The sequence below is a fragment of the Hydra vulgaris genome, chromosome 04 (genome assembly GCF_038396675.1).
Source record: "Hydra vulgaris chromosome 04, alternate assembly HydraT2T_AEP".
Classification (NCBI taxonomy): domain Eukaryota; kingdom Metazoa; phylum Cnidaria; class Hydrozoa; order Anthoathecata; family Hydridae; genus Hydra; species Hydra vulgaris.
This window is the reverse complement of record NC_088923.1, coordinates 51,220,001-51,246,258: the sequence shown is the minus strand read 5'-3', so window position 1 is coordinate 51,246,258 and position 26,258 is coordinate 51,220,001. Positions and strand designations below refer to the sequence as shown.

Sequence of the window (26,258 nt, the reverse complement as noted above, 5' to 3'; positions counted from 1 at the left end):
GGAGCAGTTCCTCTAATAAACAAACAAACAAGAATTACTCAAACAACAACTTCCTTAATTGATAACATTATAACCAAGGATATTTAATAATTCGCTTAAAAAAGGCATTATTAAAAGTGAAATACCTGATCATTTCCCTATTTTCTTTTCAATAGATATTTATGCGAAAATTTTATATAATGAAAAAAAATCATTTAAAAAACGACTTTTTCCTAATAAAAACCTAGAATCTTTTAAATATCAACTTTCTTTAGTTAATTGGGACATTATTAACTTTTCTGAAGACATTAATTTAATATACAAATCTTTTTTTAAAATTTTTTATGAAATTTATGACATCAATTTTCCCAAAGTAGAAATTAATTACAAACATAAAAAATTTAAATCGCCATGGATTACTAAAGGTATTCTAAAATCATCTAAAATTAAACAAAAACTTTATATTAAATATTTAAAATTAAAAACAACTGAGAGTAAGACCAATTATAAAAATTACGTAAGACTATTTGAACGCCTTAGGAAAAATTCAAAACTAATATACTACACTAACTTACTTGAAAAATACAAATTAAACTCTAAACGCACTTGGCAACTAATAAACGAAATTACGGGTAACACAAAAAAAACATCGCAATCTTTGCCCTCAGTTATTAAAGTTGATTTTAATATTATTCTTGATCAAAAAACAATTGCTTCCGAATTTAATAAATATTTTGTATCTGTAGGACAAAACCTAGCCGAAAAAACTTCAAACCCTAAAACTCATTTAAGGCAACATATGAGCCTCTAAACTCGTATCTAAATTTTTTTCATTTGTCTTTTGAAGAGTTTGAAAGTGCTTATAAATTGTTAAAGTCAAATAAATCAGTTGGTCCACATGATGTCAATGGGAATGTTATTATAAACTGTTTTGACGTTTTAAAAGACATACTTTTCCAAATTTTTAAACGCTTTATTAATCAGGGAGTTTTTCCTGATGATTTAAAAATAGCAAAAAATATTCCTATATTTAAAGAAGGAGAAAAAACTAATGTTAAACACTATTGTCCAATTTCTATCCTCTCTGTTTTTTTTAAAATTTTAGAAAGAAATTTGTACAACAGAATATACAATCACCTTTTATCAAACAAATTATTATATAACATGCAATATGGATTTAAAAAAAATAATTCAACAGAGCATGCAATTATTCAGCTTACAAGAAAAATATCAGACTCATTTAATAATTCTAAATTCACATTGGGAGTATTTATTGATTTAGCGAAAGCGTTTGATACCATTAATCATAAAACTCTTGCTAAAAAATTAAAATGTTGTGGTATAACAGGCAACGTTTTAAAATTGTTAAAAAGTTATTTAAGTAATCGCAAACAATTTGTTTACACCGATGAAACATTATCATCAAATTTGTTAAATATTGCATGTGGAGTTCCTCAAGGATCCATATTAGGACCTCATCTTTTCCTTATTTTTATTAATGATTTATACCACTCATTTATACAAGTTTTTTATATCACTCATTTATTCATTGTCACATAAACTATGCAAACATTGCTTGGGGTAGTGTAAAGAAAATTAAACTTAAACCTCTTTATTGTCAGCAGAAGCATGTAGCACGTCTTATATATTTTAAAGACCGTTATACTCATGCCAAGCCTCTATTATTTGAAATGAAAGTTTTTAATATATATGAGCTTAACATTTTTAATATTCTTTGTTTTATGTTTAAATGTAAAACCAATTCATCTCCTATTACTTTCCATAATTTGTATTCATCGAAAGATAAAAATAAATTCATTTTGCGGAATGATAATTTTGTTAAGCAGCCCATTTTTCAAACAAATTTTTTTAAATTTTGTATTGATTATTGCGGACCATTGTTATGAAATAAAATAGTAATGAAATAAAATAAAATAATGAAATAAAAAAATTTTACTAAGGATTTTATTCATCAAAGTAACTACTTTTCTTTTTAACGAAAGCTTAAAGAACTCATTTTTACAATCGAAGATGTAACAATGTACTTTTGATATTTTTTTTTTAGTGATCTTCCTTTTTACCCCCTATTTAACTATTGATTTATAAAAATTATATATGCATCATTAACAACTGTAATATTTAATAATGTATCTTGTATTTGTAACGGAATATTTTAAGTTTCTTACTTCGTTAAGTTATTTTTTATCTTGTAAATATCTTATAAATTTTAACACGATCATTTCTTAGCGGTACTTGACGACAAGACCGTATGGTCTTCTACGAGTTACCGCGTTCTTTTATTATTTAATAACGATTATTATATATATATAAAGAAAAAATATATATATATATATATATATATATGTAAATAATTGGGAGAAAAACTTCCTTTTATGCCTAGAACTCTTTTATATTTGTTTATATTATAATATAAAATTTTTTATGTCTAGAAATCTTTTATATTTTTTTTTATTATGATATAATTATGATATTATAGCTTCTATTATAGTAAAATAAATATGTCTTGGTGTAGAGCAGTATGGCTGTATGCTCTATTGCTTAATTGATTTATATAGTTTGCACTATTTTCATTTTTAAATTAAATACCATGCTTAGTTGTAATTTCTTTGTTTATATGCGCAACAAGCACATACATTTATTTAGATATATATATATTTAAGATTTGTATACATTTTTCTTTATTTAGCCTCATGTCCTAAAAAGTCTACTTTAAACAGAGCTAGGTCATGATCTCATTTTAATATATCTGCCCATACATTTAAAGGTGCAAGTTCTGGAACTGAAAAAGTTCATGAAGCTGCATTTAGTAAATGGAAAAAGCTCCAATATTATTTCCTGTACAAAATCCTGAAGCTTCACAATGTCTTGCTATTTCAAAACTTGCTTCAGGTTCCACTCAACCAGCAATAAAATCTTTTGCTTTAAATACTACCTCTACAGAAGCAGTTTTGATGCCTTTTTCTTTAAGCTCTTGTCCTAACTTTACATCACCTGCTGTATCTAAAGTACGCTTTGGTGCAGACTAAAGTGTACAGAGAGACTGTACATTTTAGTCTCCACTAAAGTGTACAGTCTCTCTGAAAATCTCCATGTTTAAATTTTCTCTTCATAACGCTAGTTAGTTTTCATTTTTAATTTTTTAATTTTATTTCATTTTTGAAAAAAATCTAATAAGCAAAAGAGTTGTTGTAAATAATTACATAAAAATAAGCCATTAAGTTGTTAGTTGTTTTATTGTTAAATTGCTTCTATTCAACCTTATTTAATTACTATTTTATATGGAAAGATAAAAATGTTAGGAACATAAAATATTTAAACAAATTACAAGCACTCGTGAATATTTATGACAAGCACTCGTGACTAATGACAAGCACTCGTGAATAGTTACAGTACGATAATAATTTTTTTATTGGCAAAAGAGACTCTTCTGATATGCATTTATAGCCAAACATTTTAATATTTCCTTAGTATTTCTAGATTCAATGATAATATTTGTCAGAAATGATAGTTTTTATGATATTTATGTGATTAATATTAACATAATAAACATCTGTATGACAATTTGATGTTTATTTTCAGAATTCCAATACAAAGTAATTCATTTGCTCACACAAATTCTTGAAGAACAGCCTAAGATTGGGGCACACTATGAACCGGAACATTCTTTATATCATGTAAAAAAATTTGATAATTTAGAAGTATTTGAAATGTTTGATACTGAACTTTCTGATGTAGTAAAATATGAGCTTCTAGTAAGTAATAATGTATATATGTATGTATGTATATATGTATATATATATATATATATATAAATATATATATATATATATATATATATATATATATATATATATATATATATATATATATATATATGTATATATATATATATATATATATATATATATACATATATATATATATATATATATATATATATATATATATATATATATATATATATATATATATATATATATATATATATATATATATATATATATATATACATATATATATATATGAGAAAGTTCTAATATATAATAATATATATTATGATAATATATCATATTGATTTAAGAAAAGACAATTAACAATAGTTGGCAGTTCATGCCATGCAAATGTCAAAGCTCTCCTATTATTTTAAGTTTGTTAAATATTGTTCTTTAAAACCTTAGTTGATAATACCTACTTTAAAATTTTAGCTATGTAAAATTATTTTTTCGCCTTTAAAAAGTTTACTATAGCAGTATTTTAACATTTTTTTAAAAATAAAACAAAAAAAAACAGGTTTTAATACAAATTATCCCAATGCAGTAAGAAAATTTATGTTAAAACAAAGATGTTATAATAGGATCATGACCAAAAAGTTGATGGCTTGTTACAACATGGAAGGTGAACACAAGAAAGCCTTCAAGAAAACAAACATCATAAGAGTAATTACAGGAACGTTGTTTTCAGATTTTAAAATGTTTTTATTATTAAAAAGAGTCTATTTAATTTTGAAAGAGTATTAACTATTTAATAAAGTTAAAAGATATTTAAAAGATATGCTCCTTTCTTTGGATATATTTGATGTCTTAAATTATAAGGCAAGTTAATTTGTTCTTATCTTGAAGAAAAGTTGTATGTCGTTATTAATATATTACTTGTTTATGATCAGTTAGTATGTAGTAGTTTTATATTTTATATTCTATGACAAAGTATACTATGCATAAAGTGCACCATTCCATTTGCAATATTCTGAAACGTGATCGTGACAGAAAAGATGGTGGTGGTGGTAAAGCTATTGAAGAGGAAGATTTTTTTCATAATTAATCTTTATGATCCCACATGAATTGTTTTTTTTTTTTTTTTTTGTGTCAGTTATTTTACATAAGTCAAGAAAAAGAAAAAGTACAAAGTCAAGTAAGGTTCTTCACCCGAAAATATAATACATTACAAATATAATAAATAAAGTATAATACAAGAATGGTTAAATTTGACTTTGGACATTTTTGTTCCAAAAAGGCTCAAAATCTGTTTTTTCTTCATATATACGAAAACGTGCAATAAACAATCTTATTGGATATAAGTCTAAAAGATAGTTCATTGCACGTTCTCATTTAAAAGTCTGTCAGTATTTCCAATATGAACCAAAATTGTACTTAAAATGTATGTCCATTTTGGACCGAAAATAAAAGTCCAATCAGAATATACACTGTATGTTCAGGTTTGGACGTCATTCAGTATTTCCAATCTAAACCAAAATTGATCTAAAATGGTACGTTCCGTCCGGACGTACAATGCATGTACAATGAACGTACCCGTGCCCGCTGGGTATATATATATATATATATATATATATATATATATATATATATATATATATATATACATATATATATATACATATATATACATATATATATATATAAATGTATATATATATATACATATATATATATATATATACATATATATATATATATATTTATATATATATATATATATATATATATATATATATATTTATATATATATATATATATTTATTTATATATATATATATATATATATATATATATATTTATTTACGTAACAAATTAGCATTGTTATTAGGTTAGGCTTTTTTTCCACCTGAGCCAAATTTTTCTGATAAAATAGTAAATGCATCTGAAATTCCTAAAGAAAAAATACTAATTAGCGAAAACAAAATGATTAAAAAAGAAAACAAAATTTTAAAAAGGAAAATAGAATCTATGTTGAATTTAAAAATGGATTATTTTACGCATCTAAGAGATTTTGAAGATATGTCAAACAATCTAATATTACTTATTTCAAAAAACTCTCTAATTCAATCTGATTTGAACTTTATTAAAAAGCGTTATTGTGAAGAGACGCTTAATATTATTGAAAACAAATTAGAGCTATTAAAGTCAAAAAAGTAAATCATTTAATATAAGAAATTTATTTAAAAAATAAATATCGTGATACTCAGCTTGAAATAAAAAAGAATGAACTAAATTCGTTAAAAAATGAAACAAAATATAAAATATCACAACTAACAAATAAAATAACAGATTTACATTTATTCTTGAAATTCTGATATAAACTTTTCTAAATTAAAAAACGAGAATATAAAGCTGTTAATAAAAAATGAGTAGTTAAAAATTATTTTGCAAAATAAAACCAACTATACTAATGGCTACAACATCAAAAGGTGTTATACGTTTATAGAAGGAAGGTGTTTCGTTATATATTAAGACAAACATTTTAAAAGAAGAGAATCAAGAACTTCAAAAATTGGTTTCTTAGTTGGATGGTGAGGATGTAATAACATTTGAAGATGGTAGATACAGTGATAACATTCAAGAAACTATCATGAAACTTTTATCAATGACCGTGAGTATGAATAGTGTCAACGAAGTTATAAAAGTAGCATTAAACAAAATAGCTAAAAAAAACATAACTAGACTATCAGCAGCTGTTGGAAAATGTAGGTTAATGCAGGAATCTTTAATTTTGGTAAATTTCAAGTTGCGGAACCAATGCTTGAAAATAATTTGACAAACAAAAACTCTAATATAGGCAATTGTTTGCATGGTGATGGTACTCAGAAATACCATAAGTATTATCAAAACTTTCAAATTACTATAACTAGTGAGAAAAATTTATAATTTAGAAAGTCAGAAGTGGTGGGCAAAGAAGCAGCAACCGTCTTGCACAATTTTACTAACATAGTCGATGACATTAGTGATGTCGTTAGCAACTCATCTACTGAAAAAGAAATTAATTTTGCTAAGTTAATAGCATCGATTAAATCAACGTCTGATCTTTATTTTGTTAATCCTCTTTTTAACTCACAGTTAAAAATTAAGGACAAAATCTTTTCACGATTGCAATTAGTAACTGGAAATTGCTTTCTCCAAATGTCAAAGACAATATAAAGGACATCAGTAATTTTTTCTGTAAACTCTATTTGCTTGCTAATTTTGCATCTCAAACTAGTAAGGTTTTGTATTCTTTTAAAAAAATTCTGTTCCAAAATGATTTGAAACTGTTTTTGCTTTTAGTGGTAACGAATGTGGTGCTATAAGGTTAGTTTGTACCACATGTACGACATTTCATTCACGGGGTAGTGAGGAAGCTGGTGCTGCATCATGGTTTAATTCATTTTTTTCCTTCCGTAACAATATATCTTTTTTTGTTCCATTTATTTTCCATTTAATATTTTATATTAAAATGCAGCTGCCCTTTACTATCATAAGGGTGTTATAACAGAATTTCTTAATGCTTGACCTAACACTAATAATTTATTAAAAGCGATTTAGGTCAAGCATTAAGATATCTCAAATCTTGTAGTCATAGCTGAAGTTTGTGCATCAGGTATTATTGACAAACTACTTACTGGTCCAATGTAGCGAACTATTGAATTACTTGATAGTATTTTATTTTTAAACCCCTACCTACTTTGTTTGAATAATAGACTTTCGTCTCTTGTATGAATGCATCTTCTTTAGTATTTGCAATTGGAAAAAATTTTAAGGATACCAATCTTCTTTATCAAGATGAGGTTTACACAAAACTGTTTTAATACACTCCGTATGATAAGTTTGATTTTTCAACTGTGCATTCACTTGAAATTATTATCCATGCAATTCTTGTTATTTTGGAGCGTCAGCGCGCTGATCAGTTACCAGGTGGTAAATATTGGAATCCATATATAACAGTTTCTGAATCTGCATTTAATGTCCTTGTCACTAAAAAAGCATTAGTAAGTGACTTTGCTATTTTAGACTTAATGGTTTGCACAAAAGCCAATGCAAATGTTCAAACCATCCAGGCTTTGATAATGTGGTCTCAGAACCAAATATTAGAGTGGCTAAATAATAAAACATATGAAGAAAGAAAACAATTACTTAAATATTCAAGAACTATAGCAACATTAATGGAAAACAAAGACGATGAAAGAACAGACGCTCCTAAAAAAGATATAGTTATGCACCTTCTAGCAAAGCATAAAGAAAAAAATAGAGAAGAAATTAAGCAACAACAAAAAAAAGTTGCAGCTTGTAATGACTTGACAAATTTAAATTTAAGGGCATAGATATCTTAGAGGAAGCAGAGGATACAGTTTGCAATATAAGAGAGTCATTAAAGGCAAAAGTACTCCTTTCTCAACTAAATTGTTATTGAGTAATATTAGGTGTTGAATGTGACAAAAAACTTTTTTGTAAAACAAAGATAGAAGGTAGCAAAATAATAAACTTGTCTTCCGAGGAGTTATATCAAAATCTTCTCATTGTAATTTGAGCAAATTTAACACCAAACAAACAATCTTTAAATAATATAAGTAATAATTTAAAGCCTCGTATAATGCTTGATGCAGCTGTTAAAAGCAACAAAAAAGAATTAATGGAAAAAATTTAGGATGCAAGAACAAAAGAATTAAAAGAGCAACAAAAAAAACATTCCTTATCAAAGTTTGTTAACAATCCATCTGATTTTGTAGGTTATTCTATACAACATCGTGTTAGAGAAGATAATTCTCTTGAAGTATCCTAGTAACGTGCACAAGTGGTACAAATTAATTTAAGGGTAGACGAACTACATATCTTGTTAAGTATGATAACGAACCTGATGAAGTATGGTCATTTCCTTTATTAATTGATTTTGAAAAAGGTGATCTTGTTTTCTGTAGCTTGGATTGTGAGGTAATTTTATTTAATTTAAGATTGTAATTATGTTATATTATAAATTTATCTTATTTCTTTTATTATAATGTTATTAATTTTTACTGCGTTTGAGTACAGTTGTTTTTATCTTTATAAGTGGTATGAATCATATATGATATATTTATATGTACCAATATTGTTTTATTTAACGATGTTTTTATATTATATATCAATAATTTTATCAATATGCTTTACTGGACATTATCATAAATATTAAAATAAAAAAAATAAAAAAAAATTAAAATAACAAAAAAAAAGCTTATGCAAAATAACTGTGTGTGTGCGTGTGTGTGTGTGTGTGTGTGTGTGTGCGTGTGTGTGAACTGTTAAAATATGGCTCTCAAATTTTTTAAAATTATACTAAAAATCAAAGCTGCCCACTATATTTAGTTTTTTTAAACATTAGGTTACTCTTATATTTCCTTTAGGCTAGAATCAAAACAAGAAAAATATAAAAAAAAAAAAAACTGCAAATCAAACTTCAGAATATACTCTGAAGTTTGGATTGTAATTTGATAATAAAAAGTTTTTTTCAGTAAATTTACCGATATTGAATAAATTTTGAAATTTGAAATTTTTGAGTTCAAATACTTCGCAAAATATAAATCCAACGAGTTTTTCATTCAATGTTTTCAAAAAGTTTTTATTATCATAGGTGCTGAAAATAATAACTTAGTCGAAACAGTAGACTATAAGCGGTTAAATCTCTTTTTAAATCTATAATAATACTGAAATTATTAACAAATCGTTGACTAAATTTTATTTTATTTATGTAAAGATAAATTTTAGATTTAGATTTAATTTTTACATACTGTGAAGTTTTCGTCTTGTTTTTTTTTCCACGTTATTCACTTGATAATTTAATAATAAAGGTTATTTTAAATTAATAATTCTCCTCAAAGTTTTGTTACGCTTATTATTTTGTTACGTTCAACAAATTATAAATATTAACATTTAAAAATTTAGCTTATGTTAAACAATTTTAAAGCATATTCTATAGTTAGTTGACCATTTATTAATGTGTATTCATAAACCTGAAAAAAAGTTATATTTATGAATTTTTCAAATAATTTGGATTTATGATTAAATTTCTAATAATATATTTTATTGTTAACGCAACTTTTTACGCAAGAAAAAAAAAAAAAAATGAAGTCTTTTTTTTCGGTGCCAAAAGTTTAACAAGATACTTTAAGGAAATATTTCATTAAATGTATATGAATTGAAAATATTAAAACACGAATATCTTTGGAACTAAATAAGCTTCAGAAGTGGTTGAAACCACTTTGAAAATAAAATATATTAAGGAATCCAATGCATTTTAAATAAAATAGATTTAAATCAGCTATAGAAATTCCCTAAATTCCCTACGTTAAGTGGCTTTATTTGTGTGCTAACAAACATTTAGCCAATGTTCAGCCAATTTAGTTCGGGTTTAATGTTTTAATGATGTATTGAAGTAAAAAACCAAATGTTCCTTTAAAAAAATCTAATCCTAACGTTGTATTGCCGAAAGAAAAATGCTACGAATTCAAAATGTTTAAGATGACAAACGCTTAGCTAGTGATGAATTAATGACCTTTCAGGGATATGTAATGCGTGAAAGTAGTTTGGATTTATGCTTAGATGTGGTCGTGGCTACTTCTTCTCTAATATGTAAAAATATAAATTTACGCTTAAATTATGTATTGAAGAATTTATTCATAGTGTATTTGGCAAATGCTTTGATACTTGATAAACGATCTTATATTTGTAAAACTTGTGCGGTTTTAATATTCGCTGCTGTGATATTAGTACAACAATTCAAGTACCTGCAACTTGGAAAACAAATCATAGAAGACTGGCTAGATATATGAATTTTGTTGCAAGTTCTGTTTTTTTATCATTATTGCTTTGTATTTAAATTGCATGATAGGTATTTTATAACTATTTTTACTCTCACTCTTTTTTGGTTTAGCTTTGAAAATTGAAATCACCCGTTTGCATTAATGTTAATTTTCACACTCGTGTACACCAAACAAGTTTTGGGTATGCGCGTTTCAACTTGTGGATAAAAAAAGACCTTGAGCAAAAATATGATAAAGTATTTTTTGTATATTATAGAGAAGATGAAATGCATGTAATATCTACTTAAAATGCGGAAGTTATTTTTAGTCAAATGTATTATTTTGGCCAGTTGAGTAATATCTGGAAAAAACCCGTTAATACTTATATAATACTTATATAATACGTTAATAACTATCTCAGTATGACCTAATGCTGCTAATAAAACCATAATTAAACACACTTAACTGTGGTTGTGACATCATTTTCAATTCATAATGAGATTGTTACTTGATATAAAGTCATTAGAATGTTTTGATATCACATTTACATCAAAATGATTTCACTCTCTGACATAAATTTGAATTTCGTTTTTTTTGGTTTTTACCTGAGATCAATGTGATTTCAATAGTTTCTCATGGTTTGATATCAGTAATTATCTTAGATTATTACTTGGTGTCATAACCATAGTTAATAATTTTTTTTTTTTAAAAACGTTAAATTTCATTTAACGACATAACCACGATTAAATAAATTTAATCGTGGTTATGTCGTTAAATGACATAACTACGAGATCATAAAGAGATAATTGCTTAATAACAAACCATTTGAAATAATCGATAAGATAGTTACATCAGTCCAGTTCAATTTTTTTTGAAAATTTAAATGGATATTTAATTTCTTCTATGTGTTCATGAAAACATGCGGATTTTATTATACCCTCAGATGTTATGACCATCTGCATGTTCTAAGCAATCAACAGTTAAAAATTTCAACATCAAAATGCTTTTTTAATAGATACAGTTTTAATTACTTTTTAGTACAAACTTTTTATCATAAACTAGCTTATACTTTTTTTGTTCATAAAGTAATTCAACTTAAATTTAAGCTGGATTATTTTATTATACTTTAACATTTTAAAATTTTATATATGTAAAAAAAGTATATAATTGTATTTAGTTTAGCAACAATTTATTTTTAAAACCGTATTCCAGAGTTATGCAAAATATTACACTATCTCTTGCAAACGAAGAAATGAAGCGGGTATGCCTTATTTTGTTAAATAATTTAGGCTGTATTATATTCTTTTCTTTTTTTAAAATATATCCAAACACGCAATTTACATGCATCACCATTATTACCTTTGCAATCAGAAGTTAAGGTTAAATAAAATGTTGCTTCAATATAAGATTAGACTTTGCTCTTCCGTACACATGCAATGTGCATTTATAATTTCACAATTTTTTTGAGCGCTAAACCATACTGTATTTGGGATTTAGAAAATATGCTTAGGGCATGTCATAGACGACAGGCAACTACATAAATAAATCTTATACCGTTAATGAGCTTTAGGAGAACGATGTGAACTAAACCATTAGCTAAATAGTTGTAAAATTCAAGACCTTTGTAGAACTTTAAATTAAAATTTGTAAAGCTGCTTAAAAAGTTGATAAAAAAACATTATCTATCAGCAAGTTAGGTTTTGCCATTTGTCTCAACAATTTGTTAGTTCCCATTTTTTTATAAAGAATATGGATCAAATCAAATCCCCAGAACTCATCCTTTTTTTGTGCATTTCCTTTTTGCTTACAAATTAACACACTCATAATACTGAAACTACATAACTGTCAAATAAAGCAGATATTAAATCAGTTTCAAGAATTCGGTTTTTAACAACGTATTTGTTAACTTTTGTTTGCCACTTATTAAAACGAAAAAATTTTTTGCGTACGCTTTTTATATAAATATCAAGAAAATGAGCCATTTGAATCCACAACATAATGTGAAGGTATTAAATCAAAGAACCCTTATAATATTATAGAACAGCGGATAGAAAATCTTAAAATCTAGACTTCACTATTTCAAGAATTAAGTTGATTCAATCCTGAACAGAACCAGTGTAAACATTAGCAAACCAAAACCTCAAAAAATCCACAATAGATTAAAAACCTTAGCATAAAAAAAATGCAGATCTATTACTTAAAAGATTAGTGCTCCAATAAACACCTATGGCTGGTACTTTACTCATCAGATTTAGAGTTAATCAGTGTTAAACTAATTAAATGCATTATTAAAAATAGTTCCAACATTGTAGCGAAGAAAAAAAACAGCATTAATTAAGTGGCAGGCTAAAAAAAATAAGTAAATACATTAAGAAAGAAAAAATCATGAAACATTCAGTTGGAAAAATTAATGTGGCATTTGTTGTTAAGGATAAAAAACGCTATCTAAAAATTTTCAAATTTTTAAAATAAAATAATTAGAAAAATCAAAATAACAAACAAACAAAAGAAAAAAGGAAAAACGAAAGTAGTATAAACAAATACCTATTTTAGTACGTCTGCTACACTGTAACTTTTCCATTTTGTTGTGCAACCTCAAAACATTTATGACAACAACTATAAACTAGTTGAAAACTTAAGACATAATTAAATTATTAAAATAAATGATGTTATTAATATTATTTTTATTATGATACGGAATCTTACATTTTTTTAAAGTAATATATATATATATATATATATATATATATATATATATATATATATATATACATATAAATGTATATATATATATATATATATATATATATATATATATATATATATATATATATATATATTTTTTTTTTATTTATAGTTTATTTCGTCATTTTCATAATAAGTTATTTACAAAATATTTTGAGTTAAGATATGACCGGGGCAGGCAGAAGACAAAAGTCTTATCATCTAGCCCCGTTGTATCGTTTACACTAACATAAATCTATCATAAATTTTTACAATATCAATAAAATAATATAAATACTTTTAAATAAACATTTTACATTTTTTTATATATAAAAAAAAAATATTCATACAATCATAAAAATATATATTTATAAAAAAAAAAGAAATAAATACAAATTTAGATAAATAAGCAAAAAAAAAAAAGTATGTTTCACCTTTAATCAAACGAAAGAAAAGTTAAGAATTGAAAAAGAAGGTATTAATGATAAAATAGAATTTGAGATATGTCATAATCAAGTAACTGTTTTTTTAAAATAACTTTGAAAGTTTGAAGGGAAATTAAAGTTTTACTTTCAATTCGAAGGAATGAGTTCCACAAATGTGGACCTCGGTATGCTATTGAGAAATTAGACTGTTTTAATAAGGTTTTTGGTACCTGATAGTTATGCAATGAATGCTTTGTTTGATATTTATGATTAATAATAACAAAAAGTTCGTCAAAAATATTTGGCAGCATACGATATTTAAATCTAAACACGAATAAAAGAATACTGTAGATATTTAATTGATAAACATTAGGCACTCCAAGCTTTTTAAGCAGTAGATTGGCACTGGTGTATTTATTAGCATTTAATATAAGGCGGCTTGCTTGTTTTTATTTATTTAAGATACGCTTTAATTTTGATGGATAAATGCTGGCCCACGCAATATTACAATAACTGATATAGCTATGGATAAACGAAAGGTAGATCAGTTTTAAGCAGTTTTTATCCAACATATGTCTTGTCTTGTACATAATTCCAATACTCTTTGAAATTTTATTTTCTATTAAATTAATGTGGTCTTTCCAACTTATTTGTTCGTCAAGTAAAACGCCTAATAATTTAATGCAGAATGTCCGTTAGAAATTAGTTTGTTCTATTGAAATATTTGGGAGTTTTAGGGTCAAAGTTTCAGATTTAGAGGATTTAGAAAAAAGAATATATTTGCTTTTAGTTTTAATTAGAGAGCGTTTGTTGGCTTTCAACCATTCTTTGAGGTTGTCAAGCTCACGATTCATAGTGATAAAGATTGAATGTTTGAGTGCGTATAAAAAACCTGAGTTTCGTCAGCAAAAAGATTGAAATTTAATACACTAGAAGATAAGTAAATATCGTTTATATAGATAATAATTAATAAAGGCCCTAGAATAGATCCCTGTGGAACTCCGCAAGAAATGTTTTCTAGTTTCGTACAGGTTTTGCCATAAGATACACATTGTTTGCGATTATTAAGATAGGAAAAAAACCATTTATAATTATTATTTTTGACACCATAATTTCTGAGTTTGTAAAGAAGAATAGTATGGTCCACTGTATTGAAGGCCTTTGAGAAGTCAATAAAAACCCCAAGAGTATATTGGTTGTTTTCAAATCCGTTTAAAATTTCTCTAACTAATTTAATTACTGCATGTTCTGTCGAGTGCCCTTTTCTAAATCCGTACTGATTATTATTAAGCAATTTATGTTTTTAAAAAATAATTATATAGCCTATTATGCATTATTCTCTCTAGAATTTTAGAAAAACATGGAAATATTGAGATGGGTCTATAATTAGATAATTTAGAAATATCACTGTCTTTAAAAATTGGAACTACTCTTGCTAGTTTTAAGAGGTCAGCAAAAACACCATTAATAAATGAAAGATTAAAAATAATTAGTAAGGGGTTTTCAATAATATCAAAAACTTCTTTAACAACCCTTGGGCTTATGTCATCAAGACCTGAGCTTTTTTTGTTTTTAACATATTAAAAGCAAACCGAAGTTCATCAGGAGATACTTCAAGCTCATCCATCACACAGTCCTCTTCTTTAATATATGATTTAAAATTTTTATTTCCGGCAGTTATTTTATTTGCTAGGTTTTGACCGACGTTTATAAAAAATTTATTAAAACTCTCTGCAATAACTTTTCGCTCATTAATTACTGTTCTTTCATCTTCAGTGTATACATATTTTGGTAAAGTATTACCATGATCTTGTTATTTTTTCCTATCACTTCCTTTATTATATCCCAAGTTTATTTGTTATTACCAATATTATTTTGTAGTGATTTTGAGAAATAGTTATTTTTAGCTTTCTTATTCTGGTTTTCAAACAGGTTTTTGTAAATTTTATAGTTTTTTTCGTTTTGATAAGTTTTATTTTTTAAGAATTTTTCATATAGTCTTTGTTTTTTCTTTGAAGATTTAATAAGCCCTTTTGTAATCCAGGGACTTTGCAGGTTTTTAAGCTTAGTTTTTATTTCCTTCATCGGAAACGCTTTGTTGTAAGCATTAATGAACTCATTGTAAAAAAAATCATAAGCTATATTAACATCTTTGCAATTATTGAGTTGTTTCCAGTTTACTTTGAGTGAATAATTTCTAAACGCCTCAATATTAATTTTATTAACCTGCCTTTTTACTTCCCTTTGTACTTTGCTTTTTTTTCCTTTTTTAAAAAAATCCGAAATGAAAAAGATTGGAAAGTGGTCGCTTTATCGCCTTTTATGATTCCGCTTTGAATGTTGCATGTTGTAAAGTTGTTAGTAAAAATATAATCAATGAGAGATTCGGTTTGAAGAGTTACGCGAGTAGGTTTGTTAATTAAGGGAATAATGTTGTACTGAAAAAGAGTGTTTGAGAGACGTTTTACATCGCTATCAGTTTTAACATTAAGAAGATTTAGGTTATAGTCTCCCGTGATGTAAATTTGTTTGTGTTTTACTTTTTTTAAGTACCGTAGCGTGGGGTAATCGAGCACTTCACGGGGTAATCGCGCACCCGTTAACATATTCATTTTAAAAGACAAATAAAACATTTATTAATAATGCTTAGTTCATTTTCAAGCTAAAAATACATAAAGTAACTTAAAGAAAGTATAAGTTGTTAAATACAGTTCTTTTGGAAGGAAATAAATAACCAATAACAAGTTAATTATATCACGGTGTAGATTCATAGAATCCCGTAAAAACTATTAACTGGAAACACTAAGGGTAAGCATTTGTAGTTAAAACTTTCTTAGAATTTTGAATTATTTTTTAGCATACCATTCATATATTGCAGTAAACTCGTAAAAGTTTTCAAGTTTTATAAATAAATTATTCATAAAATATATGTGTTAAAGTAAGGTGGGGTAATTGAGCACTTTTATATGGGGTAAATGAGCACCTTTTGAAAATACTGGTTTTTATTCTTATAATATTTTTAATAATAAAATTAATACTTAAAGATACAAATAATTTGAGTTTTTAGCTCATATTTTTCATTTTTTTATAACAGATTTGTGAAAATGGTGAGAAACTATATAAAATCAACTCAAAAACAGTCCAAAACTTACACAGATAGTAAACTTAAAAGAGCTATCCAACTTGTTAATGATGGAGAACATTGTAAACGTGTGGCAAGGCTACTAAACATACCACACAGAACTTTAAGGTGTCATATTAGTGGTTTACGCAAAAGTAGTGTGGTTGGTCGAAAGAGTTCATTGTAACTAGACGAGGAGATGTCAATTGCACAATACATTGCAATTTTTAGTGATTTTGGCTATGCATTTGATAAAATAGACTTCAAATTATTTGTACAAAGTTTTCTTAACAAATCTGGAAGAAACTGCCCATTTTTTAATGAAAATTTGCCTGGTGATGATTGGGTAAGGTCATTTTTAGAGCGACATAAAAGTGTTTTGTCTTATCGAGAATGTCAAAATATTTGTAGAAAGCGTGCTGCAATTTCATGTGACTCTGTTAATAGATTTTTTAACAACTTAGAAGATACAATAAAAAATATTCAACCAAAAAACATAATAAACTATGATGAAACTAATCTTTCTGATGACCCAAAGTCAAAACAAATGATACTTCGGAAAGGTACTAAACATGCTGAAAGAAGTATAAATGCATCAAAGTCATCTGTGTCTATAATGTTTGCATGTTCTGCTGATGGTATTTTTCTTCCTCCATATACAGTGTATAAAGTTGAGCGTCTAATGGAAACTTGGATACTTGGAGGTCCAATTGGTGCAAGCTATAACCGTACAAAATCTGGTTGGTTTGATGGCAACTGTTTTAAATATTGGATGCAAAAATTAGTAGTACCTTACTTTAAACATGTTGACAACAACACACCAAAACTACTTATAGGTGATAATTTAGCATGCCATTTGTCTATTGATGTTATCGAAGTTTGTGAAACTAATAACATTAGGATGGTCTTCTTACCTCCTAATAGTACGCATTTGCTACAGCCTCTTGACCTTGCAGTTTATGGACCAATGAAATCAACATGGAGAAAAATAATTACTGAATGGAAAATTGGTAAAGGAAGATTTCATACATCTCAACCAAAAAATGTTTTTCCAAGAATGCTCCTTAATCTCTTGACTAATATGAATCACATACAAGAGTTTGCTGTAAATGGGTTCAAAACATCTGGTATCTACCCATTAAACAGAAAAAAAATTATTGACAAGATTTTAAGGACAGACATATCTAAATCTTCTCAGAACTTAGTATCCCCATTAGTTTTTGAACGTCTTGCAGAACTTCGACAAGCTTCTGCTAAAAAGCCTGGAGCAGTAATGCGTGGGAAAAAAGGTAAGGTTTCATCAGGAAAAAGTTTTTTCACTAAAAGATATTGCAACAGATTCTTCTGCTTCTAAATTCCAATCAAAATACAAGCTAGTCAAAATAAGGAATACTCAACTTAATGAATCCTTAAATATAGAAAGACAAGAAAAAATTCAAAATTAAATTTGAATTCTTTTAAATGAATGATTATGATATACTTTCTAGCTCCAAGATGTATATTGACCTAGAAGAAGCTTCTGATAAGAAATCTGATGGTATACAGAAAGAAAAAAGTGAAATGTTAAAAAAAAAAATTTATTTACTGAAAAGAGTGATTTATATGATGATTATGACCTTGAAGATTCGCTTTTCCATCAAAAACAAGCACACATGCAAAAAAAGTTTGACAACTACTCAAATAAAAGCACTTACAAATTAGATTCTCTTTGCTCTAAAGGAATGTGTAATCCTGGAGTGATTGCAACCTCTGAATATTTATTAGCAGGGGGTTCTTATGTTGTTGGAAGGTTTGAAGTAAAAAAGACGCTATATCATTTTGTAAGCCAAGTTGTAAATATAGAAAAAGATAACAATTGGAATATTAAATACTTTAGTCAGGATTTTGATACTACAAACCCAAGAATCATCTCCTTCAAAGAACCACAAGTTCCTGATTACTTTGTAACAGAAAGAAAATCAATCATAAAACATCTTCCGTGTCCCCTCTATGAAAAAAACAACATCTTTTTTGAAAGAAACTATTGGTGACTTGTATATGCGTTAATATTATAATAGTGCCTTTCATATATTTATATGTTTTTTATATATTGTTATCTTAGTTCAAATGAATTATATCTATATCAAAGACTTTTCATTTGTATATTATATATATTCATATATATATATATATATATATATATATATATATATATATATATATATATATATATATATATATATATATATATATAATATATATATATATATATATATATATATATATATAAATCATTTAACAAAAATTTTTGTTAAGTGAATGTATGTATATATATATATACATATATATAAATATATATATATATATATATATATATATATATATATATATATATATATATATATATACATATATAATTTTAAATTTAAAACCTAAAAAGAAATTATAAAACTAAGAATAGCTTCTTAAAACTTTCTTTTTTTGTGTTTTTAAAATGAAAAAACTGTGACATCACCGGTTTTCCTCTTCGTGTATATATATATATATATATATATATATATATATATATATATATATATATATATATATATATATATATATATATATATATATATATATATATATATATATATATATATATATATATATATATATATATATATATATATATATATATATATATATATATATATATATATATATATACACACACATATTTGATAAATATACCTACAGAACCGAATTAACCAAAAAGCTAATACCAAATAAAACCATAAATAAAATTACCAATAGGCGAAACTAGGCCGTGGCCTGGGTCCCAAAGATCCCCCAAAATAGCATGTCTACAAATTTTTAAATCTTATCTTTTTAAATATATATATATATATATATATATATATATATATATATATATATATAAATATATATATATATAAATATATATATATACATGTATATATATACATACATATATATATATATATATATATATATATATATATATATATATATATATATATATATATATATATATATATATATGTATATATATATACGCCATTTATAAATCATCCACCATATTATTCAAAATCATATAATAAAAACCGTTATAAAAAATACAATTTTAGCGTTGTAACGGCATCTGACGTCACATAAACGTGATCCTATATTTTCAAATCGCCAGAATTAAAGTAAAAATGTCAAACAATTCATCTATCCCTAAAGGCGGAAACCAATTCACTTTTTTTTAAGTAGTGATCTACAATCAAAAGTCATAATAGAATATTCTTATTGAATACAAAGGCTCACTTCTTTGTCAATGGGTTGTAAGATTGGCATCTTTTAGTTATATTCCACTTAATTATAGGCATGTTAAATGTGTCTTTACGTTTACAGAATTATTTGGAAAGTTCTCTATTCTGTAATTTTTATACCTGATTGCATTAAAGGATATAAAGCGGTTTGAAAACCCAAGCTTGAATGCATTTCCACTAATATTGATGTAAGACTTTTCCAAGAACTTTATCCTCCAAGAACGATTCATTTAATGATAATTGCTACGTTGTCTTTGCAGGGAATTTCTACAGTTTTAAACAAGATCAACCGCAGAAATGTGTAAAACTATAGCGTTTTTTACAGATGTTAACATGAAAAATTTCATGTTGCTCCAATTTTGGAGAAGATCATTTAAGATAAAAGCTTCAACTCCATTAACGCTTGCGGTCAAATAAAAAGCAAGTTTATTATGCAGTTTATCGCAAAACTTAAAGTCAAGTTTTCAAAAAATTGTGTTTAATGGAACTTTTTAGGCGAAAAACATCGCACATAAGTAATTGATGGCATTTGTTTTTCCATGTAATATATACACAACGTATGCTAATGCCAAGATCTATACGTGGCAGGGGCAAAAAGAAGACTTATATGTTTTATTGTCAAGCCCCTTGATAAATTCTATAAATATAAAGTTTTTTTTAAAAAATAAGCACTTTCGTTAACAATATAAATAAGCAAACGTAAAATTGGTAAAGAAATAAATAAAACATGTTGTTAAAAAATAACAAGAAGCGTTATTTACTTAAACATATTCTTCTAAATATCACGGTCGTTTAATCTTTATACCTAGCAGACATTTATAGTGCGCATGTGTCTCCGGAGATTTTCTGTTTTCCTCTTGATATTTACAATAATTTTGATTTGTACTTTGAGATACCGAAAATAGGAACACGTTTTTAAGCTATTATATTTTGATTTTCTTAGTGTTGTAAAGTTTTATAAGATAGAAAAATGACAAAATATTATAGATAATTAAAAAAAAGTTTGATTCGATTGCTTTTTACCAAACTTTCAAGAGCTTTAATAAAAAGTATTATTTAAAAATTTTTTTTTTTTTTCTATACTCTTTAACTTTTTTTAATTCAATTTTAAAGCAAGAACTAAACGGTTTCTAAAACTATTATCTAAATTCTTTTAGAAAACACCAATTTTATTACCCAGCCATTTTTTTAAGTTATCAAACAGTTGGATTAAAAAAGTACGGTATCTAATCTAAAAATGTCAACTGTTGTTGCTACTAACCACATATCATGTCTTATGAAACTGTGCAGACTATGTGGAAACTATATCGGTAATGACCCAATTAACACCAAAACTATAAAGATTAGAATTAATTGGGAATTTTTCACTGAGCTAGAAGAAGACAGAATGGATACCCACCCACCTAAAACTCTTATGAAATGCTACACAAACTTGAGAAATATCAAACAGCGAGGAAGAACCTCTTATTTCAGTTTAAGTCAATGGCCACAAACTTGCTTCATTGAAAGATGCATATGTTTTTTGATAAAATCTGGTAGGAAGAAAAAAAAGCAGTGTGGAAGACCACCATTAAATGACAAAGTTGTTTGGACAAGGGAATCAATTTTTAAAATAATGGAAAGTTTTTCTGGACTGTCTTGTTTATGCCATGATTTTATTGATGCAGCTGATGATCCACACAAAGATTTATGTGTATGAAACATTTGTAAATGATTGTTACATAAACCTGTATTACTTAATAATTGTCAATATTTGTTTTGTGCAACATGCATTTTTCCAAACATAATTGGAAATTTAGAAACAGAAACTAAATGCACAATATGTTGCTCTAATATAACTCTTGGTAGTATCTTGAAAGCAACGTCAATGCAAACTATACTTGAGAATTTAGTTATAAAGTGTTGTAATGATACATGCAACGAAAAATTTACTGCAAAAAATATAAGCTATCAAGAAGAACATGAATAAACATGCAAAGTTAGAAACAAATCACAATATAGTTCCCCATCGTCTAGCCCTTCATTGACAGTTACATAGATATATAAAATAAATAAGAATTGTGAAATTCCAGAAGAGTTCGACTATGCATTTGCTCATTATGCAAAATTGAAAATGGCAAAAAACAAATCATATTCCATTGAACTCCTTTCAGGTGGTCCGCGGGTAAGCTATTTTTATTTTAAATTAAAATATTGAATATAAAAAAAAACTTGGTTAAATAATAGTTTATAGTTGAATAATTAGTCTTGAATAGGCTATACAGTTTAAAGTGACTCCAAAGATCTATAAAACCTCAAATAGTATAAGCCAGAAAACTATTAAAAGGCGTCAAAATTAAATACAACAATCACTTATTGAAAATGCAGGACCAGCAAAAAAAACAAAAATAAATCAAGCAGAACTTATGCTTAATTCTTTTAATAAAAGTGATAAAATTAATATACTGAAAAAAGCAAACATTCCCCAAGTTCAGATAGGGTCATTAGATATTGTATCACTAAAACCAGATTGTGGTTTACCTTGGGAAAAGATGAAAAATATGATTAGGTAAGTACTTCGAGACCCGAGGATGTTAATCCGCCCTGCACATGCACATATATCGTTATTTATAGTTATCTTTATTTCAGATTTTTCCACACAAAAAATGTCAAACTACCATCACTTTCTAATCAGCGAAAAGTTTCAAAATATTGGTCAGGTGATGATTTGATTATTCAAAACAAAGAATATCTGTTTAAATTGAAAAATAAAAAGGAAACTTTTGAAATAAAAGATACTCCTACAGCGTTTATTAATGATTTACAATCGCATTTAATCGAGTTAATGGATGAATTAGAAAGGTAAGTTGAAAATATTTTAAATTTTATTTTAAAAATTTGTATGTTTTCATTCAATTGTTTTATAATTAAACAATTTCTTTTTTATTATTGTAGATATAACCAACTAACATATAAAAAGATAAATCCTAGTGAAATACATGAAAGGTTGGTGGGGACCACCAAATTAAAATGAGCTATCAGATAGCTAATGTTTCTAAACCTAATTCGCAGAATAATACAACAGTTTTCAATATATTTGAGACCAAAGGCTATAGAGCAAACCTTAAAATTGGACTCTCTAGACACATAGATGAAATTAGACAGCCTCAAACAATGAAATGGAGGTTAACAATTAAATATTTCGAAAATTTATTTGCCATTCGATTTATAAAAAAATTGTTTGAAATTAAAAACATTTTAAATCAATTTTAATAAACTATAATTTTAAGGAAAAGAGTTTGCGTGTGTTTATATTTGGTAATTATGTATTTCTGTGTGCTATGTATGGCATCGCAGGAGCAACTGGTCAGTCTTAAGTTTCTAAATTAAATTACAAAAATAAAATTGCAAAAATTATAAAAATTAACTAACTTATTTATAATAAGAACATAAAAATTATGTATTAACTATTTTATTTAACAGGTCGTCATTGATGCTTATTCTGTGAGATTACATCAAGTGAAATGCAATTGAATACTAAAAATCGAAATCGACAAATTAGTTTAAGAAAGTTTCAAACTTTGAAATCAGATTATGAACAATTCAAAAATGACGGAGGCAACATCAAAAATGCAAAGAAACTCAATAATGTAATTGATGAGCCATTGTTTGATATACCAATTGAACAGGTGTGTATAAAATGTTGCTGAACTTTTAATGCATATAATATATATATATATATATATATATATATATATATATATATATATATATATATATATATATATATTATATATATATATATATATATATATATTAAACTAGCTGGATTTCTTGCAATAAATGATAAACGCCTTGACTCAAGTAAATTTGAAAAATATGTTGAAAAGCAGGTAGAGATATGCCAGTTAAAATATGCCATTGATGATTAATTATGCCATTGGCCAATAATAAAAGGAATTGAATTTGTTTTAAAGTTGTGTGGAGTGCAACATAAAGCATATTATAGTTGCTCGTTCATTGGAAATCATGTTCATAAAATGTTGAAGGTACGATATGAAAATCTAAATCTAAATTTTCATGAAATAAAATCTGCTAAAACTTCTTTTGTATGTTATGCAGGTTTTTACAATTTCTACACTAAGTTATCATTTCCAATTAACATTTCTAATAAATATATTGCAATGCAAATACGTATATATGCCTATAAATCATATGCATATAATAAAAACTTTTATTATAAAAATGTCTTAAATGACTTTTGTTTTATTTTTTAGGTTGATAACATAAAAAAGTTATCGATTCCCCAAGTAGTTTTTAATCATATAAAATATCAAGAACATCCAATTCATGTAGAGGCAATTGACATACAACAAAAATTCAATATTTTGTTTGACAACTATTTTAAGTGTCACAATTAAATGAACTCATGTCATTTATTCATCGAAGAAAAAATCAAGAGTTTTGGTAAGTTTATCAATTAATATAAGAAATATTTAATATATATTGTTTAAAGACAAATTTTGCAATTATTTATTTACATTCACTAGATAAGTTTTTTTTGGTAGAAACAGCAGTATGTGAATTAATGAAGTTTTTTCGTAGCACTTGGCCAAATGAATCGATAACTCCCAAAATGTATATGTTAGAGAACAACATGGGAGTATTTTTGAGCACATGGGTATTAGGTCTTCGATTATATGGGGAACAAGGTGGTGAGAGTATTCATGCAGAATTTAATAATATCGAAAGAATATAGTCGAGCATGTCTGGCATACAAAAATTAGAAAGTATAATGAGAGACCATTTCATAAGAAATAGCATAATGGCAAAGTCATTAATTCCATTAATTCCGCCCATCATTCCTCAAAGAAAGAAAACTGCATAATAAATTTTATATTTTCTGTATAGTAAAATGATTTTCATTAATAAAGTTGTATAGTTTATGTCAAATATATATACTTCATATGTTTGTATAAAGTTGCTTTTAGATGTTGTCGAAATAAGTCAGCCATATTGTTTTACGATTAGTAAAAAAATATCGAAATATTATCCAACTTCTAAGCTGCACATCTTGATGTAAAAAAATGATGTAAAAATACTGTGTTACTTATAATAGCTTAACTTTTATTCTTTCCAATTATATATAATACTATATTTCGAAAATCTATCTTTGTAGGTTTTATTAAGGAATAAGAATGGCAGTAAATTCCGCAATGAACTATCGGTCAACTTTACAGGTGAATTAAAGCTTCAGGCGTGACATATTTTTGTTACTTTTGATTTACCCAATTACAAAAGCGTAAAGAAATAAAAAAAAAGTTTATTAGTGAGATTTAATATTTTAGTATCCTATATATGAAAGATTGAAAATGCCTCTAACTTCTCCGTTTTCGAGGCTAGTGAAAAAACAGTTTTGAATGCACTATTTATTTTTACGTAATGCGCTTGCGCATAATAAATGTCCATTGCGAAACTTCCGTGAAGCACGGAAAAATTTAGTTTTAGTTTATTATAAAATCATGAATTAGTTATTATCATTATTTTATAAATAATAATAATTAATTTTATTAATTAAAATTTCAGATCACAAAACCAAAGTCTAAGTATCAAAAAAAAAAAAAAAAGAAAAAAAAAAAAAAAAGAATAACAACACATATTAAACATTTTCAAATTAATTTGTAAAGTTACAATGTGCATTTAACTTAAAACTTAAAAATTAATATACTTTTTATGTAATTCTTAGATCAATCATAAAGATATTTTGCATTTTTAGAATTAAATTTGTTGTAGATCATTTTTTTAGTAATAACTGTCTAAATTTAGCCTTAAATTCATTTAACATGTTAAAGGTTTTAAGTTCAGTTGTGAGTATTTTATTCTATGCCGTTGGTCCTCTAATTGAAGTTGAAAACTCAGTTGCCGCAAAATAACTTTTGGGTTGTATATAGGTGTTACTTGAATATCTAGTTAAGTATTTATTCTTTATAAGTTTTGAATAGGCGATAAAAAGTTTTTAGAATAATACTTTTATTAATTTTGAACATAAAAATTAGATGATAAATATTTATTTGGTAGATACTTAGTAAATTTAACTTTGTAAATAAACGTTAGCAGGGTGTGTAGCGGCTTTTATTGTATATAATTCTGATTGCATGTTTTTGCATATTAAAGAG

The 26,258-nt window shown here is 25.9% G+C and overlaps 1 protein-coding gene across 2 annotated transcripts in view; it reads right to left on the bottom strand.

Moving 5' to 3' along the window:
* The window catches only part of LOC136079899 (uncharacterized), a 139,859-nt gene that overhangs the window by 101,642 nt on the left and 11,959 nt on the right, over positions 1-26,258 (bottom strand). The window contains exon 2 of one of the 2 annotated variants that reach the window (XM_065796577.1): positions 13,085-13,174. In XM_065796577.1, the coding sequence (XP_065652649.1) occupies positions 13,085-13,121 (37 nt within the window). In that variant the 5' untranslated portion in view covers positions 13,122-13,174. The remainder of the gene's footprint in view (positions 1-13,084; positions 13,175-26,258) is intronic. The other variant, XM_065796576.1, reaches the window with a different exon arrangement.